Raw genomic sequence first — 19,512 nt, 5'->3', positions numbered from 1 at the left:
AATGAGTAACTGTAAATCGCTCAGAGCCAGCAGCTCTGCAAGGATTGAGTGATCAATAAATGGAAAGATTATTATTATTATCAAGTCACAACTGACTTACGGTTACCCCAGCCAGGGTTTTTCAAGGGAAGTGATCGAGCAGAGGTGGTTGGCCATTGCCTTCCTCTGAAGAGTCTTCCTTAGCAGTCCCCCATCCAAGTACCAACCCTGCTTAGCTTCTGAGATCTGACGAGGTGGTGCTATACCGTACCATTCCATATCCCCACAGATGGATCGCCCTTGCGAACCCTGTGTCCACACAGTTTACATGAAACACTGAGTTTGTGCCAGTAGCACAGGGAAGGCCTTTTGCCTCCTCCGCTCTCTATTTTAATTGGACCAAAGAGAGGACACCCTGTTCCTGCCTCCTGCCCCTCCATTTCCCCTAAGAAGAAGAAGAGAAGAGAAGAAGAGATTGGATTTATACCCCGCCCTTTACTCGGAGTCTCAGTCAAGGACAGCTCTGACAGAACTATGGCTTGCCCAAAGTCATCCAGCAGGTGCAAGTGGAGGAGTGGGGAATCAAACCGGGTTCTCCCAGATTAGAGTATGCACGCTTAACCACTACACCAAACTGGCACTGCAGGGCCCTGTGCACCACAGCTGCCCACTCCCCTCGGCCATGATAGACCCCCTCAGACCATTGGCTGTTTAAAAGAATGAGGCCTTTGGGGGACCACTTCCATTGCAGCTGTAGAATCCTCTTTGACTTCAGAGTGAGTCACCTCAAGCCAGGAGGAGGAATGCTGCCCAAAAGACTGTATATGCAGAAGAATGGTCTCCATTCTTGGCTCTCCGCTGAGCCTCCCTTCACTGGACTGGAGAAACAATGAAAAGGCCTAGTTCGTTCAGAGTACACATCGTGCATATAAAACTGTGGCTGGCACCGGGGACCATTCCCGGAGCACAGCTTCCAGATCTGAGCACAAAAACAACGGGCATTCAAGGCACAGTAGCCAGCGTGAAAGTTTGTGGTTGACTGCTTGCTCTTGGGAAATCCTTCCATCAGCTTTTCCCCTGTCTCCCTTAAATGTTTTTTTTTAATAAGAATGTTGAATGTGCATGTCTGTGTTTTCTTACTCACAATTCCCGCCCCCGCCTTTCAGGATATCTGAACAAGACCGTGAATCAGCCAACCTTCCAGACAAACGTGTCGACATGAACCATTCATACCAGGTTACCAGGGGATCCAGGTACCATGATTTAAATTAATAAACTGACTGACTGGATTTTCCTGTAGCTGCAAAAGGCTGTCCTTGCCGCAAACACACAGAGGTTGTGCAGAGAATATCTGGAAAAGGGGACCTTAACTGGACAGGATGGGAGGAGGCAGTCCTTCAGGTACCCTGGCCCCAAACCATTTAGAGCCTTAAAGGAGACTGGTTAAAACTTAAGTACTGAGAAAATAAGATTAAATGAAGAATAATAAGAATGATGGGGCTGTGGTGGCTCAAGTGGTTAAGATGCTAAACTGCAGAGCGGAAGGTCTGTAGTTCAGCAGTTCGAGACCCGAGTGCCGCGTGACGGAGTGAGCTCCCGTCTCTGGTCCCAGCTCCTGCCAACCTAGCAGTTTGAAAGGAAGAAACTGCAAGTCGATAAATAGGTACCACTTCGGTGGGAAGGGAACAGCGTTCCGTGCGCCTTGGTGTCTAGTCATGTCGGCCACATGACCACGGAAACGTCTTTGGACAGCGCTGGCTCTTCGGCTTAGAAACAGAGATGAGCATCGCATCCCTAGAGTCGGATTCGACTTGCTTTCAAGCAAGGGAAACCTTTACCTTTACCTAATAAGAATGATAGATGTAGTAGTTGTGAAGTTCTAATGAGAAGATTTGCATGCAGAATGTTAAATTGGATTTTTTAATATATATATATATATATATATCCTTTCGTATCTTTCCTTTCCCCCTTCTTTCCCCTTTCCCTTTCTCTTTGCATAAACTAATGAAATCTTTTTTGTTAAAAAAAAAAAGAGCCTTAAAGGTAAGCACCGGAATTGTGCCCGGAAACCAATGGGAAGCCGGTGCAGATCTTTCAGAACTGGAGTGATGCAGTCCCTGTATCTGACCCCTGACAGTAGACTGGCTGCCGCATTTTGGACCAGCTGAGGTTCTCAGACCGTTTTCAAATGCAGCCCTACATAGAAAGCATTACAGTACTCTAAGCTGGGTCCCCATGGCCCGATCACACATTTCAAGGGAGGGACATAGCCGGCTTATCAACTGAAGCCTACAAAAGGCACCCGATGCCACGGAAGAGACCTGAGCCTCCAGCCGTAGGCCAGGATCCAGCAGCACCCCAAGATGGATCCCTGCAGGACCTCATGGCGTAAATGTCGCAGAGCTGAACAGAAGTCCTCCAGCGCCACCTCCTGGAATCAGCCAGTCGAGTCAGAGCAAAACCACCGAAGTATGGTGTCCCGACCCCCATCCCAGCCAGAAGGAAACCATGGCCAATGGTATCAGTCTCAGACTTGACTTCGGGGACCCTGAGGTTGGTGGTCCTTAGGGACTTCAGTGCTCATGCTGAGGCGCCCCTCACGGGAGCAGCTCAGGACTTCATGGCTGCCATGACAGCCATGTGACCATTCCAGAACATTCTGGCACGAGAGGTCGTACACTCGATTTGGTTTTCTTTGGGAATAAGGTACCACTCTGCCCTTGGCATGGACTGACCATTACCTGGTGAGATGTAAACTCACAGGTGCTCAGAACCTCTGCAAGGGTCATGGGGGGGGGGACAATTAGGATGGTCCGCCCCAGGAGGCTGATGGATCCAGAGGGGTTCTCGATACCCCTGGAGGATTCCCCAGTCAGTGAGGCTGGTGCCCTTGTTGTAGCCCTGGCTGACCTGGATTGTGGAGATGACCTGGGCTGTGGACACAGTTGCCCCTGAGCACTTTCTCTCTCTCTGCTATGCACTCTACTTGGGGCTGCCTTTGAAAACAGGTTGGAAATATGGTGGCCAGGTTGCTTTCAGGAGGTCGGTTAGAAGCAGGACTTTTTTCTTTTTGGAAAAATTGGTGCCGGAACGCTCAAGAGGGAAATGAATTTTTTTGATCTGTATACTTGAGCACTCAGGAACTTAAAAACATTTTTAAAAGAATTTTGTCAAAGAGGTTCTGGAACTCAGTCCCGGTGCGTTCCCCCACAAAAAAAGACCTGGTTACAGGTATCACATCACTGCCAGTGCCACGCTGAAAGATCTGCACAGGCTACCTATCTGTTTCTGGGCGCAATTGTTACTTTCAAGGCTGTCAGTGGCTTTGGGCCAGGGTTTCTGAAGGACCGTCTCCTCCCACACTACTCAGCATGCCAGTCAAGGTCTGCCTCTAAAGCCCTGCTGTCTGCACCCCCATGAGGGTTGCCGGTTCCGGGCTGGAAAATACCTGGAGATTTTGGGAATCAAGTCCAAGGAAGGCGGGGTTCGGGGAGGGACTTTAGTGGGGTATAATGCCAGAGAACGTACCTTCCAAACTGGCCATTTTCTCCAGGTCAACTGATCTCTCTCACCTCGAGATCAGTCGTAATCCTAGGAGATCTCCAGTCACCACCTGGGTGTTGCACCTCTAGCCCCCACCTTCAGTGGTGAAGTGGGTGGCAACTAGAGACAGGGCATTTTCTGTGGTGGTCCCTTGCCTTTGGAACACCCTCCCACCCCCGTTGAGGCTCTCCTGGTGCCTACTTTACTTTCGATTAAGCACCAGGCTAAAACACCTCATTTTGCCCCAGGGTTTTTTTTAGTAATCAGCTTTTTAGTGGCCTGCTTCTGGTATTGGTAGTTTTTATGCTGCTTATGTATAATGACTTGCATTTTTTGTTAACGGCTTGTGTTTTATACCGCAGTTTTTAATTGTCAGCCACTCGGGGCAGGACTCGGAAGAGGCAGCATAGAAATATTTTGAATGAATAAATAAATAAATATAAAAAGTTGCCAAGAGGTCCAGGAGAATCAATGGGGTGGACTCCCCCTCAGTCAGGGCAAACAAGTCCCTTTCAACCTCAAAGCCAGGCCTGCATCCAGATTGAAATGGGCCTAGATTAGCGTTGCCAGACCCCTGGTGTGGGCGGGGGTCCCCCACTGACAGACCCCACCACCCAGCTGCTAATCAGCTGGCCTGTGTGGGGGGGAACTTACTCTGAAAAAGCGGGAGGCTCTGCCCACACGACCCGGAAGTAACATCATCACTTCTGGGACGTCCAGCTGACGCTCTGGTATTTGGGCAAAAACTCAATGGTAGAAGCCAAATTTACCCTAGGGTTTTTGCCCAAATACCAGAGCGTTGCCCTGATGTCCCAGAAGTGAAGTTGTCACTTCCGGGTCATGTGGGCAGTGACGTAAACACATCGCTGTATGTCAGAAGAGCCCCCCCTCCTGCTCCCAGTAAATTCCCCCCAATCCCCTGCCAGTTGCCAGGGGGGACCTGGCAACCCTAGCTTAGATCATCCGAATCCTCCAAGACCACCTGAAGCCGTGTAGTCACCACCCAACAGAAAAGGAATGCTAGCCACCAGGCAGCACTTGCTGAGGTCATTCGGTCCCCAGAGCGCCTTCTTCAGGAGGGATCTCATGATTGCCTCTTGCAAGGCCACCGGAATTATACTCTCCTGAAGAGTTCGTATTGTTTATTTCCTCCCAGCCCCACTTGACCAGCCCAGACCAGCCCAGCTCGACACCAGTGGCCACGGGGGCAAAGGTCACGTGTAGATGTGGCAGGCCACACATTTCATTCTGCTTCATGATATATGCCTGCATAGGGTTGCCAGCTCTGGGTTGGGAAACGCATGGAGATTTTGGGGGGTGGAGCCAGAGGCAGGTGGGGTTTGGGAGAAAGGGATGTGCCTCAGCAGGGCACGAGGCCACAGAGTCCGCCCCTCTGCGACAGCCATTTTCTCCAGGGGTCACGGTTATATGCGTGTGGTGCTGCGTAAACATCTATCTGTATTTATCCAGGTAGATCCAGGTGGGTAGCCGTGTTGGTCTGAAGCGACAGAACAAAGTTTGTGTCCGGTGGCCCCTTTAACAAAGTTTAGTTCTGGGTATAGGCTTCCGTGTCCATGCACACGTCTCCAGACTCAAACTTTGTTCTGTATTTATCCAGTATTTCAAAAGTGAGTTTTATTTAGGCAACTGTGAGGCCTAAAATGAATAATGGAAACTTGTTCAAGACGTAATGCTACTTAATGTCACCTCTTTTGATCATTTGTGTGGATTTGTTTTTAGAGAATGAAGTGCTCTGCGTTTTTGTGTGTATTTCAGCTATAATGCCTCAAGCAGTTGCTCACATCCAAAGGACACTATTGTGTACACAAGGACATATGAGAATAGGTACCTGAAAAATACACAGTATTTTTCTCCAATATTGCCTTGCTTACTAATTTCAAAAATAACGGTTTAAACGCAGTTGTTTAAACAAGAAGTTATTTTTCCGCTGTGGCTCAGCTAACCTGATTTCTTCAGTGTACAGAAAACGTTGGCTGAAGGTTTTTAAATCTTATGCTAGGATCATAAAATACAAGAGCTAAATGCATATCCAAAGAGATGGGGAGGTCAATATTCAGGGGCTATGACCAGAGTGCAACAAAACATTAAGTTATGGGCCTGTGCATGCCTTAATTTCACCCTGAGTTTTGACTTCAACAGTGTAGGGGTTTCTACATTCTTGGGATAATAGGATTATTTAAAAAAAACCCAACCCAAACAGATAGCAGATAATATGTCCCCAAAAGACCACATAACAAATGAATATGTTCGAAGACCATGGGATATTGAGAGTAGTTGAGTCAGTTAAGGGAGTGTTCCTTGCAGGGGTCATTTCCTAGAAAAAGAGGTGCAGGAGCTCATTAGCATACCTTATTAGCATAACTTATTTGCATATGTCACACCCCCTGACATCACCAGAAGTGTGTCAGAAGGCAACACCCACCCCTCAGGCTCCACTGGACTGTTTTAGATTGCTAGCTATTGGGGGGGGAACGTACAGATCTGTCCTCACAGAGGAGGGAGAGCTTGTACCTGAAAGGGGGGGGGCTCTGCAACTTACCTGGCTGCTTCTTGCTCCTCGTGGCCCGACTGAGGACTGCTGGGAGAAGGGGGCAGGGCTTGTTGCATGTGCCCGCCCCCTGGGCTCCTTACTTCCGGAGCTCCGCTCCTGTGCGCTCCCGCAGGAAATGACCCCTGGTTCCATGTGCGACAAACAGAAAAGGTCCCTGGCGCATCCCATATCGCCATGCCTAGGGTGGCAAAAGGGATCCGGGGCAGGGCCTGGCATGTCAATGGTCACAGAAATCCTTACAAAAGCCCTATCAGGTGGGTCACTATTATTATATAAGGGAAGCGGAGGCTGAAAGAATAGTGCCGAGGGTCACCTGAGCTCAGGGCTAAATCCCAGTTCCAGTGCCTATTTGCTATTTTACATGTATGAGAAGGAGTTTGGGGATGTATTTCATTTCCCTGGAGGCCAAAGAAGAAGAGGAGGAGGAGGAGGAGATTGGATTTATCCCCTGCCCTTCACTACCGGAAGGAGTCTCAGAGCAGCTTACAAACTCCTATCCTTTCCCCTCCCCACAACAGACACCCCGTGAGGCTGAGGGAGCTCTTTCCAGAACTGTCCTTGAGAGAACGGCTCTGACAGAACCATGGCTTGCCCATGGTCATCCAGCCAGGTGCAAGTGGAGGTGTGGGGAATCAAACCCGGTTCTCCCAGATTAGAGTCCACGCACTTAACCACCAAACTGGCTACACCAGACAAAGGGCCAAACTAGCTGTTGTTCCCATTTGTATCCAACCCTTTCCCCTTAGAATATGCATTTGGAACTCTTCGGGTTGCCGAACTCCAGGTGGGGCCTGGAGATCTCCCGGAACTTCCATTTACCTCCAGACTACAGAGATCAGTTCCCCTAGAGTCAATGACTGTTTTGGAGGGTGAGCTCTATGGCATTGTACCCCCCCAATCCCATCCTCCTCAAGCTCCACCCCCAAGATTTCTAGGAGTTTCCTAACCTCGAGTTGGCAACCTGAGAAAATCCCACAGAGGGAGGGAAGCAGTTTGTAGGGACATTTAGTAGTAGGAAATAGCAGGAAAGGTTACTCCCTCTCTGTGTGTGTATCTCTGCCAGCTGCTTTTCTGATCTGAATCAGCCCTCCAGAATGGTCCCCCCCCTTTTAAAAGGCCTATTGGGTTAATATTATGTGCAACTGTATGCAGTGTCTAGTTAGGATCTGAAATGGCAGAGAGACAAAAAAAAATCTGTACGTTCAGCTGTTCAACTGAATGGGAACACCTTTTCTTTACCACTACCCAGATTCTAAATAATGCACAGGGAACAAAGACAAAAATGCAGCCCCCCTTCTTGCTGACTCTTCCATGTGGCATGGTCAGTCGTCACGTGGGATTGTACCAACTCCGTTTCATGTAGAGGGGTGTTGAATATATAGATGGGACCAGTGCTCCCTTTAAGCTGTGGAGTCTTGCGAGCAAAAATTCTACTTGGTGAGCTGCTGGCATTAAAGTTGTGAGTGAGCAATTTGGCTACTGCATACATTAGTTTGCTCCAGAGCCTTCCTTCCTAAGACAAAAATGTGTGAGCCGGAGGCTAAAAAACTGTGAGCTAGCTCACACTAACTCAGCTTAGAGGGAACACTGCATGGGCCCTCGTGTGCCTAGTTCAATATTGATCTTCCTTCCATCTTTGCATCATCAGGATGTGTCTAGTGCAGGCAGTGAGGGCTGCCCTCCCGTAGACCAATGCCTGAGCCAGAGGAATAATGCAGTGTGTTGTAAAACATAAAACAATACATTTTTATGTTTTCTTAAGCTGACTTGTGTCTTGCCTTGTTCTACAATGCTTTATTTTGTTTCTGAAATAAGATCTGACTTCTTCCATCCCAAGTGGTGTTTTTAGAGGAGTGTAAAAATACACTTTTTGTATGTCAGTGTACGGCTTCAGCCTGCCCTTGGGTTTGCGTAGATGGCTTTTATGTCGATTAATGATATTCTCTCTGAAGTGCAAAACGGGAAAGTGAAGTTTGTCATTCATCACTTGGCGCATGTTTATTGTATTGCAGCAGATTTCCCCATGATGCTTATGAAGACAACTTCCATGGCAAATCTATTAAAACTGTTTACTCAACTTCTGACAGGTAGGATATTGTGTGCGTATGTGTGTGTGTGTACGCACCATCACTGGGGGGGAGGGGGAAAGCAGTGAGAAGGTACACTGTGAAAAAGCACTTTGCCAATTGACCTTAAGACTCTTTCCTGGTGTGCACATGAATGCATATCACTTGATTTCCCCACAACCGTATACTTGATGATTGGCAGGGGACGTGCGAATTGATATCCAGGGGATATGATGACAGTTCGGCCCGTGTGTTAGGTCTGTGCGGCTCATTCGCACAGGCACGTAGTCACCCCGTGTGAATGTGCACGTGTGAACTGGCACTTTAGCCAGACTTGCTTCTAAGGTGAAAGGGAGGAAAGGGTCTCTCTGGGGGCTTTGCGAGGCCAGTCAGGTCCACTCCACACATTAGAAGAAGAAGAGGTTGGATTTATACCCCGGCCTTCACTACCGGAAGGAGTCTCAGAGCGGCTTACAATCTCCTTCCCCTTCCCCTCCCCACAACAGACACCCTGTGAGGTAGGTGGGGCTGAGAGAGCTCTTTCGAGGACAGCTCTTTCAAGAACAGCTCCGAGAGAACTTGTGACTGACCCAAGGTCACACCAGCAGCTGCATGTGGAGAAATGGGGACTCAAACCCGGTTCTCCCAGATTAGAGTCCGTGCTTCTAACCACTGCACCAAACTGCAAGCCAAGCAGCCCTCCTTCCGTGCCCCCCAGCACCTGTCCTCCAGTTTCTTGACACGGGGGAGGGAGAAAGCAGAAGCTCCGCAGCCTGTTTCTCCCTGAGCAAGGCGCACCCTCAGTGATGAAAAACGCAGCACCACTGCTTTTGTTCATTTTAAAAATTATATCCCAATCACTCAGCCTTTCTGGGTTTGCAAGGCAGCTCATTCATACAAGACAGAAAGAAGGAATACCAAAAGAGGCTAAAAGAATATAAATCTAAACCATAACAGTAAAAAAAAAAAAATCCCTGTTAAAAACAAACTCAGCTGGAAGCCTGGTTGAAAAGGGATTTTTCAAAAGCCTGGTACACCTCTGCTGGAAGCAAGTCGCAGAAGCCAGGCATTGTAACATCACCCCACGCTGGGCTAAAATGGAGTCGCATGCAACATGCTGTGAACCAGCCCTAGGTAAAGGTAAAGGTTTCCCTTGCTCGAAATCCAGTCGAATCCGACTCTAGGGATGCGGTGCTCATCTCCGTTTCCAAGCCGAAGAGCCAGCGCTGTCCGAAGACGTTTCCATGGTTCCATGGTCATGTAGCCGGCATGACTAAACATCAAGGTACACGGAACGCTGTTTCCTTCCCACCAAAGTGGTACCTATTTATCTACTTGCAATCTCTTGCTTTCGAACTGCTAGGTTGGCAGGAGCTGGGGCCAGAGACGGGAGCTCACTCCGTCATGCGGCACTCGGGTCTCGAACTGCTGAACTACCGACCTTCTGGTCTGCAGCTCAGCATCTTAACCACTTGAGCCACCACAGCCCTTGAACCGGCCCTGCACGGCCCTAAATCTCCCTTTTGGCTCTTTCACTGATTGTCTACAAAATTAGCAACCGCCCTTTCGAAGTGATAGTTTCTCCAGCAGCACAACAAGATATTTACCCATTGAACCAGAAATTGACACACCCGCTTTGGTCTTTGGCCCTGCTCCACCTGGACGTTCTCCTGCCCGTGTTGTGTTGAAGTGAATGGGGGCTGAGCGGTTCCCAGTGGAGCTGTATCCCATTCATTCCAATGGGGCTTGTTCAAGAGAACTTCAAGGCGGGGGGGGGGAGGGTTGCGCCTTGCGCCTTCAGACGATTCCATATCAGAGCGTTCTTGCAGGCAAAGTGTGGCACGAGAGAGTGGAGCGTCGGGTGGGAATGGTGGTATCCCCCCTCACCGGTGGAGCCCCAAACGCTTCTGTCCTTTCTGTGTAATGTGCTTAATGAATTCTGTTCTTACACAGGAGCGTTATCGACAAAGAAATGTGTACGTTCTGCCGGAAGCCCCTCGGCACAGACACAAAGATGGTTCTCGATGCCTTGCAGATCAGCTGCCACGCAACCTGCTTCCGGGTAGGAAGGGCTTCCATCCACTGCTATAAAATATTCTCGGCGGTGCATTATTGAGGCCACGAACTGTTAGCACACACTTCGGTTCTTGATCTAGCATGGGGAGATGTGGCCTCGTTTGGGCTTATAGGCACGACACTCATTGGACTAGCTAATGAGGAAAGACGTACAGAGCACCTCTTTTGTGTGTGTGAGATTCTGGATTCAAAACGTGGCCTCTCCAGTTCAGAGGGTCCACGTAGCAGGACAGTGAAATAACTCTGCTGAGACCTTGCTCATCAGAGGTCCTGGACTAGAGGAACCAATGGTCTGACACAGTAGAAGACAACTTTGGAATGCAGCTAGATGAACCTCTGTTTACCTCTCCGACACAGATTCGGGGGGGGGGGTAGCCACGTTGGTCTGGAACAGCAGAACAGAGGTTGAGTCCAGTGGCACCTTTACGACCGACCAAGTTTTATACCTTGCACACGACAGCTTATGCCTTGACTAAAACTTGGTTGGTCTTAAAGGTGCCACTGGACTCAAACTTTGTACCTCTGACACAGTTATACTACATAGTTATCCTGATGAACCCACTGAATTTATAGCCACACCCTAGTGCAAGACAGCAGTTCGGCTGTCTGTCCTGCCCATCCTCCCTCCAGGGGGGCGATTGCTTTTTCAGAAGTCTCCCATCCAGGTAACTGACAAGGTCCACGCTTAGTTTCAGCCGTGCTGTAGAACCAGGTATGTTCTGTGCGCTGGACTCTGCCTGGGTCCCCCCCCCCCAGCGAAATGTTTATTTGTTTGTCCACTTAATTTTTTGATATTAAACAGTTGCACTATGAGATTAACAAAATTAGTTCCAGGGATCTGGAGAAGAACGTTGGTGCTATGACCAGAGGTAGCACCTCCCATAATCCGGTGTTTGCAGGTTCTGACTGAACCACGCTGTAAACGTTCAGAACCGGGTGGGTTTTTTTAGAGTTTTTTGAGGGAGAGAAAAAGATTTGTGAAAAAAGAATTTAATGCTGCAAGGGCACTTCTGAATCGCTGCTCCAGCAATATTACATGCCCTTACCCCTAGAATCATGGTAGGATGGAATACAGTAAATATACAGTGGGTAAGAAAGAATTTGGGGTTTTTAAAAAACTGATTACTATATGAAAGCCTAGTAATAAAGAAAAATATATATTCATTCAGGTCTGAATTTGTCTGACAGCTCTAGTTCTGTTGTACTGAAATTCTAGTGAGATTTCCATGTTTTGTGCATTTGAAAGTCTTGTATTGAAGATGCCTATGTATTGGGCATGTTCTCCCCTACTGGCTTTTATAACTAAAGGTCTGTGTGTGTTTCAAGTGTGAAGTCTGCGAAGGCGCTCTGGAAAACCTGAAGGCAGGAGACAGTATTTGGATTTACAAGAACACAGTGCACTGCGAGCCCTGCTATTCTAATGTGAAAGGTAAATTTGGCAGAGGGGAAAGACACATTCTTGTATGTTAAGATGTTAGTAAACGGGGAGGAAACAACCAATCAAGAGCAAAGTGCCTCCGAAATGCCGCCACTGGTCCTTGTTTATGGTGACGCCAACACCACCAAGGCATACTGGCAGTCCCTGATGAAGTTCATAAATGTTTGGAAATAAACACATGCACAATCTGTCAGGGCTTACTGTGTCAGGGCTCTCTTGTTTTGTTTCCTGTTAGTGTTGATCAGTTTTATATAGTAATTTTTAAAAAATTAGGGATGGGCACAAACTGCATTTTAGCAGTTCTGTTCAAGGTTCATGGCCAAACCATGAACCGATACGAACCAGGAGGTTGGTTTGTGAACCAAACTGGTTCGCAGCAGTTCATGACCCCTGCTTTCTGCTCCCTTCTGCTTTTCAAGGGGAGCAGAAAGCAGGGGTTCTCCCTGTGAAAAGCAGTGGGTATCAGAAAGGAGTTTAAATGGTTTGGAGCCATTTAAACCCCTGCTTTCTGCTTCCAGCGAAAAGCAGCTGAGCAGCAGGTAGCAGAAAGCAGGGGTTTAAATGGCTCCAAACCATTTAAACCTTTGCTGTCTGCTCTTCACAAACTGCCTTAAAATTTGTGGAAGTTTGTGGCAGCTCTTCAGTTCATGAGCTTCCATTTGCAAACCACGAACCGCCCAAAATTCATCACGAACCTAGGCTTGTGAGCCAGTTTGTGCCCATACCTATTGAGAACTATTTGCTTTGTAAAAGTGAGTAAAACATTTTCTAAATAAATAAATCTCCTCCATAGGAGGCTGTTTGGTGCCCCCAATATTGGAAATTTATAAAACAAAAGTTCTTCCAAAGCTGTTGGAAATTTACAGCCAAGGATAGATCTTGTCAGATCTCAGAAGCTAAGCAGGGTCGGCCCTAGCTAGCATTTGGAGAGGAGACCTCTAAGGGGCGTGATCCAGAGGCAGGCAGTGGCCAACCACCTCTGCACTTCTCTTGCCTTGAAAACCCTACAGGGTCACCATAAGTCAGCTGTGTCTTGATGGCACTTTCCACCACCACCAGAAGTTATTCCAGTTTCCCCTACTTGCTGGGCATAACACCTGTGAATCCAGCAATCGCATCTAGATTCTTTTGTCAAGCGGTGTAATCCTGCATGTTTGTAAATTTGCAAATTCTCTTTAGAGGAGGAGGAGGAGAGGAGGAGATTGGATTTATACCCCGCCCTTCACTACCCAAAGGTGTCTCAGAGCGGCTTGCAAACTCCTTTCCCTTCCCCTCCCCACAACAGACACCCTGTGAGGTAGGTAGGGCTGAGAGAGCTCTGACAGAAACTGCTCTTTTTCAAGAACAGCTCTAACAGAACTATGGCTTGCCCAAGGTCATCCAGCAAGTGGAGGGGTGGGGAATCAAACCCGGTTCTCCCAGATTAGAGTCCGCGCACTTAACCACTACACCGAACTGGCTGGGTTTATCAAACTGGCTGGGTTTATCAATGTCAACATTTCAGTGTCAACATTCAGAAGATTTTTGGGGACGCAGATGCCATCCATTTATTTTATTTTATTTTATTTTTTACTTTAGGAAGTTACAAAGATGTTCACGTTGATCTTTCTGATTTCTCTTTTCCTGCCTTACAGCATCATGGATCTACTAATTTCGACTTACTGAGTTAGGTGTGATCTCCTATGATTAGCTACGCGCACTTATCTTTGAAAAGCATACACTTTCGGGGAAGGGATGACTGATGTTTCCTACAAGCAATTACAAACCGTAGTCAGTTGTAGAGAAGAAGAAATTGAGACTATATCCAGATTCTGAAAGAGAAGAAATGATAACGGTGGCACCTGGGAAGAAGATGTCTGCAGTAGCCACAAGAAGAGGATGTCTTAAGTATATTGTATGAAGATACCTGATTAAGCTCTGATGACTTTGTATTCTGTTTTCTGTTCTTTCGTGTATAGTTCATACATACATGACTCTCATGTGTGAATGAACCATTGCAGATCTGATACAACAGACAGAGTGCTATCACCTCTGGCACAACAAACCCAATACTAGAAACCAGGGGTCGTTTCGTAGAAAAAGAGCTAGGGGAACTCATTAGCATAACTCATTAGAATACACCACACCCCCTGACGTCAGGGGCCTGGCGGTGGACCTGCAAGGCCGGTGGGAGTGCGAGGAAGCTCCGCCAAGGCCCTCCCTGGCCCCAGGCAGGCAGGGGTGGGGAGAGGCGGGGAGGAAGCAACTTACCCTCCCTCTTCTCCTGCCTCCTCCTGGCTGAATGACGGCTGGAAGCGGGGCGGCCGGAAGCAGGGGGCGGGGCTTCGTCATGTGCCCCGCCCCCCTGCACCTCACCCGGGGGAACTGTGTTCCCCTGCGTTCCCCCCCGAAATGACCTCTGCTAGAAACAGCCCATTGCATTTAAATCCTCAGTGGATCACGTTCGTTGTTTCAATTAACTTGAAATCAGCTAACTTTTATATGGTGCTTAAAATACGGTCCCCGAGGTTGACACCTCACCTTACTCAAAGGGATGGGCGAGTCTTGATTTTCAGGCAATTGCACTGTGCATAAAATGAAGAACATATTATTCATGTGCACCCACAAACATCCCTCCTCCATTCAAATCCCAGCCCCTTAACAGAGCCTCCTGCCCACCCACCCCCATCCCCACCCCGGAAAAAGCCAGAGGAGTGGGAGAGGAAACAGTGGCTCTGACAGTATAGTTTGCAGGGCCGTAAGGCTGGTAATGAGTTGTGGTCGTGGATGGAGCTGAGGATGGTGCGGTGGAAGAGATGGGAACAGTGGTGAATAGGAGGTAGCCAGTAGGGGGAGCCAAGAGTGGTTGAATGGTATGTATTGGGAGTGTCGGCTACGTGGAGATTTTGGTATAAGAAGAGAAGAGAAGTCATGTTAGATCAGGCCAACGGCCCAGCCAGCCCAACACTACAGTGGCCAAACCCCAGATATGCTATTCTTTGGCTTAGAAACATCAATTGCATCCTACCATGTAGAGAACACAGCAAGACGATTGATTCTAGAAGTTACATATGTGAGTCTCCTGATGCTAGTGATAAATATTCCAAAAGTGAGGGCCCCGCTACTACTATTGTGTGTGACACATTTTGAAATTTAACAGTTTTGCCATTGTTGGGATCACAAACATCACCACATTTCCCCCTTTCTTTAATCTAACCACAGGCAAACAGCTTAGCACCACAAAAAAACACAGAAAACTTTCCATGGCATAGAGAAATATATTAAAACTAAATGCGTAAAAGATTAAATTAAAATGTAGGAGACTAGAATAGCAGTCGGGTGCATTGCGTAGCATAGCTCTTTGCAAATAATCAACAGACTTAAAAACGTTTACAATATTTCTAGAGGGGTTGTTGTTAGTCTGGAGCAACAAAATAAAGCAACTGTCTAGTGGTGCCTTCAAAGAGCAACAAAATTTATTCCAGCAGGAGCCAGAGCTCACGTAACCAGACGTGTGCACGGATTCATGCTTCTGAAGAAGTGACTCACAAAAGCTTATGGCGAAATACATGTTGGGTGATTTCCCACAAGCGCTGCTCCGCGCTCACTCTTCTCTTTGGCCCTATGGTACGTGTCAATTTCACACAAGCTGGTGCGCGACCGCATTTTGCCCTGCAGCTTCGTGCGATTTCCCCCGCGTCTACTCAATCCTGTTTTTTGAGGATTGAGTAGACGCGGGGGAAATCGCACGAAGCTGCGGGACAAAATGCGGCCGCGCAGCAGCTTGTGTGAAATTGACACGTACCATCGGGGCAAAAGGGAGGAGTGAACGCGGAGCAGCGCTTGTGGGAAATCACGACCTGTTACTCTTTAAGTGCCCCTGGAGTCCCATCTTGTGGGGCTCTTTTTGTAGCAGGAACTCCTTTGCACATTAGGTGACACACCCCTAATGTAGCCAATCCTCCAAGAGCTTACGGAGCTCTTCTTACAGGGGCTACTGTAAACTCTTGGAGGATTGGCTACATAAGGGGTGTGTCGCCTAATATGCAGAGGAGTTCGCTGGCATGCAGTGCCAGTGTTAACAAAGTTATACCCTTCTCTTGAAGACAGTGATTTTAGAAGGATGTAACTCTGCTTAGGACGGCACTGTTAATGAGTAACATTGAAGACATCTGGGTGTCCACCATGTCGCTTGATGTCTTGATTCAGTGATATCATCTGAAGCTGATTTCTACCCTTCCTGGATCATGGCAATAAAGAACTGACCCAATATGACAATGGAAGGGCCCAGTTTCTTTTGAATGAGGTGAAAGTTAAAAGCGTGCAAATAACGGCCTGCTAATCAGTGTTTACATAGGAGTTCCTAGGTGGAAAAACAAGTCAAATAGTTTATATGTAATATTTTCCTTTTTGTTTGCAAGATATAACTGCAAGGTATAAATATAATAAAGGAATAAAGCAATGTCTGGTGTAGAGTGTGACATGACAGTAAACGAATGTATGCCAAAATATTCAGAATCAGCAACATTGTGTTTTAAGGGGACACGCAGTGAAGTTATGGTAGGAGCGAGCGCCAGCAAAGCGAGCCCAGGCCAGTGTCCCCTCTAAGCTGAGGTAGTGTGAGCTAGCTCACAGTTTATGCAGTGGCCAATGTGCTCGCTCACGACTTTAATGCCAGTAGCTCACAAAGCAGAATTTTTGCTCACAAGACTACACAGCTTAGAGGGAGCATAGCCCATGACACATATATCCCACAACTTGCTAAGCACAACAGTTTTGCAGGGGCTCTCATCAGGGGTCATTTCATAGAAAAAGAGGTGCAGGAGCTCATTAGCATAGCTCATTAGCGTAACTTATTTGCATATGTCAGGCCCTTGTACCTGAATAAAACTTGGTCTTAAAGGTGCCACTGGACTGTTTTGCATTGCTAGCTATGGGGGGGGGGAACGCGCAGATCTGCCCTCACAGAGGAGGGAGAGCTTGTACCTGAAGGCGGGCCGGGGGTGGGCTCTGCAACTTACTTGGCTGCTTCTTGATCCTCGCGGCCCGACTGAGGGCTGCTGGGAGCAGGGCGTGGGGCTTGTTGCATGTGCCCGCCCCCTGGGCTCCTTACTGCCGGAGCTCCGCTCCTGTGCGCTCCCACAGGAAATGCTCCCTCTAAGCTGTGGAGTCTTGTGAGCAAAAATTCTACTTTGTGAGCTACCAGCATTAAAGTTGTGAGTGCGAGCGATTTGGCTGCTGCATAAGAGTCTGCTCTGGAGCCATCCTTCCTGAGCGGAGACAAAAATCTGTGAGCCAGAGGTTAAAAAACTGTGAGCTAGCTCACACTAACTCAGCTTAGAGGGAACACTGGTTCAAATGACCCCTGGTTCTCATGAACTTTTTCACTTCTGAAGTCCTCCACTGAATTGGATCTGTTCACTCACCGGTATGACACACCTGAAGCGTTCCATTCCCTATGGAATGACGAGATAAAAAATATATATTCATACATATTTCCAGCAATAGTGTAAGATCGTAGTAGTCATTCAGCCAAACACATGGGAGATATCGATCCAGTAGCCCAGCAAAATGTCTTTTTGAATATGAAAGTGTGGATGAATGGAACTGGAATGGAGTCAGGGTTTCGCTCAACCTTTTCAGGGATCTCTGTATTTCAGAGCATATGATCATTCCTTAGGAGTTCATATGTTCTTGGCTTACTCGTTCTACAGCCTGTATTACTGACGTGAACCCCTATCAGTCGACATTCTGTAGCAGCAATTGAGTGATTATGGCTGGAAACCATTTGCAATGGTCAAAGGTTGACCAAGGGCCAAAACGAAGCAGAACAGTGGTAGCCAAAATTGTTAACATGTCTGCTTAGCTGAAAGACTACTCCGTGCTCATTTAACTCCCTGGTACTCCATTACCACGAGCGCTTGCTCTCCCAGCCTGATTTTGATACTGTACTTCATTCATACTTCCCCACTCGTGAATAAGCAAACATGGTTGAGGGCCATGTTGAGTCCAGGGATCCAGGTGGGACCTGGGGATCCCCTGGAATTACAGCTCATCTCCAGACTACAGAGATCAGTTCCCCTGGAGAAAATGGAGGCTTTCGAGGGTGGAGTCTATGGGATTGCAACCCACTGAGGTCCCTGTCCTCTCCCGGCTCCATACTTAAATCTCCAGGAGTTTCCCAACCTGGATTTGGCACCCTTACCTCCCATCTGCCTCTGGTGGCCAGGGGGGAATCTGGCAACCCTAGTTAGGTCTTACCTGAACAGGGCTATTTTTGGGCAGGAACACACAGGAATGGAGTTCTGGCTGGCTCCTGAGTCGGCCACGCCCAGCAGGAACTCATTAGCATAATAGGCCACACCCAACAGCAGACACTCATTAGGACTGGCTACATTAGGGGGGTGTGGCCTAGCACTCAAAGGAGTTCCTGCTACAAAAAAAAAAGGCCCTGGGTTTTGACAACAGACAAGGTAAACAGAATAAGAAGCAAAAGGTGGGTGTGGCTGGATGACCACACTTCTGGTAACATGGGAATGTGGCCTATTATGCTAATGAGCGGTGCCATCAGGGTGTGGCCTGATATGCTAATGAGTTTCTGCTGTTGGGTGTGGCCTATTATGCTAATAAGTTCCTGCTGGGCTTTTTCTACAAAAAAAACCCTGCCTGACCATGTTGGCCATTTCTTCACTCTCCTTTTAATCTATGTCCACCGCAGTGTCCTCCAAGCCATTCTCAACTAAAACAGAATCCAACCTCCTTTTTTTTAATCCTGGTTTCCCCCCCTCCCCCTCCATTTTGCACTAAAATCAAGTTCAACCTTCTTTTTATTCTGGTTTTATTTTTACCCATTCTGCATTACATTACCCCCCCCCTTCAGTGGTCAGCCCGATTTCAGCCTGCCGTTGCCCTGGGTTATTTCGATGCTGTTTTGCTGTCTTAAATTACCTCAACCTGAATACTGAAAAAAGCAGTGGGCAAATGCGGAAAGGACCGTTGATTTAAAAAACCACAATAAATCCTCTTCAAATACTGTTTTTTAAACCATTACCTTGAAAATATTGGAGAATGGGCCTTTAGAGAGTGTAAGGAACTTGATCCCTCTCCCTACATAGGAAGTGACTCCTCGCCGGGTGGTCACAAGACACCCCCATTTTGGCCATCCCCAGACAGGCCACAAACAGGTTACTCAAGCCTCTGGTGGACTCTGCCATCCAGAAATATTGGGTTGTCTCTCTACAGTCAATTTCACTGCTCCTTGCTTTGTTCTTTCCCTCCACACCCTGAGCATTAATCCTGCTGTCCCTTGGATGAAAACATATTTCAGAACCATCGGGGAAATGTAGATTTTGGAGAATATTTTGATCTGAAGTCTTCACAAGGTTCTCCAGGGAGAAAACACGCTCCTTCATTTCTCCAGTTTGTTCAAAACCTAAAAGATGTTCAGGGCATCTGCCAGCGTAGGTTTGATTCCAAGACCATCTGTACTATAACGGGGTTATAACTTTCCCCAAGGAAACCGCAAGGCATAAACAATAAGGACCAGTGCTGAGCAGCTGCGGTCATTGTGGTGTGCGTTTTATTGCTCTCATGATAAGTTACTCAAAGAATGAGGCGGGAAAGAAGGAACGCTTTTATGGATTTGGGAATGTAGTCCATAAAAGGATGGGGCGGTGATGCCGACTCTCTTAATAAAAAAAATAAATAACTTAACATTTCAAAGCTGATGTGACTTTTTTTTTTTAGTCATGTGTTCGGTTTCTGTTTGATGGGTGCTCCGCAGAAACATCCAAAGGAACAGTTTGCTGGCAGCTGTTTCATTGAAAGGGCCTGTCTTCAATAATGCATTAATTTGGCAC

General features: G+C 47.7%; 1 protein-coding gene across 3 annotated transcripts; it reads left to right on the top strand.

Annotated features, from left to right (window-relative positions):
- Positions 1-1,150: 1,150 nt before the first annotated feature.
- LOC107105605 (sciellin-like) lies at positions 1,151-13,798 on the top strand. Of its 3 annotated transcripts, XM_015405600.1 has the most exons (6): positions 1,151-1,232; positions 5,299-5,367; positions 8,107-8,181; positions 10,114-10,222; positions 11,563-11,665; positions 13,309-13,798. In XM_015405600.1, exons 1-6 carry the CDS (start codon positions 1,198-1,200, stop codon positions 13,323-13,325), a joined length of 408 nt encoding a protein of 135 aa, XP_015261086.1. In that variant the 5' UTR covers positions 1,151-1,197; the 3' UTR covers positions 13,326-13,798. The 3 variants fall into 3 exon arrangements, with proteins under 3 accessions (XP_015261086.1, XP_015261088.1, XP_015261087.1); XM_015405602.1 differs by lacking the exon at positions 5,299-5,367 and having other exon boundaries at positions 8,110-8,181; XM_015405601.1 differs by lacking the exon at positions 5,299-5,367.
- Positions 13,799-19,512: the final 5,714 nt, after the last annotated feature.

The sequence above is a fragment of the Gekko japonicus genome, unplaced genomic scaffold, assembly GCF_001447785.1.
Source record: "Gekko japonicus isolate JY-2015 unplaced genomic scaffold, Gekko_japonicus_V1.1 scaffold3217, whole genome shotgun sequence".
Lineage (NCBI taxonomy): Eukaryota > Metazoa > Chordata > Lepidosauria > Squamata > Gekkonidae > Gekko > Gekko japonicus.
This window is presented reverse-complemented; position numbering and strand designations above follow the sequence as displayed.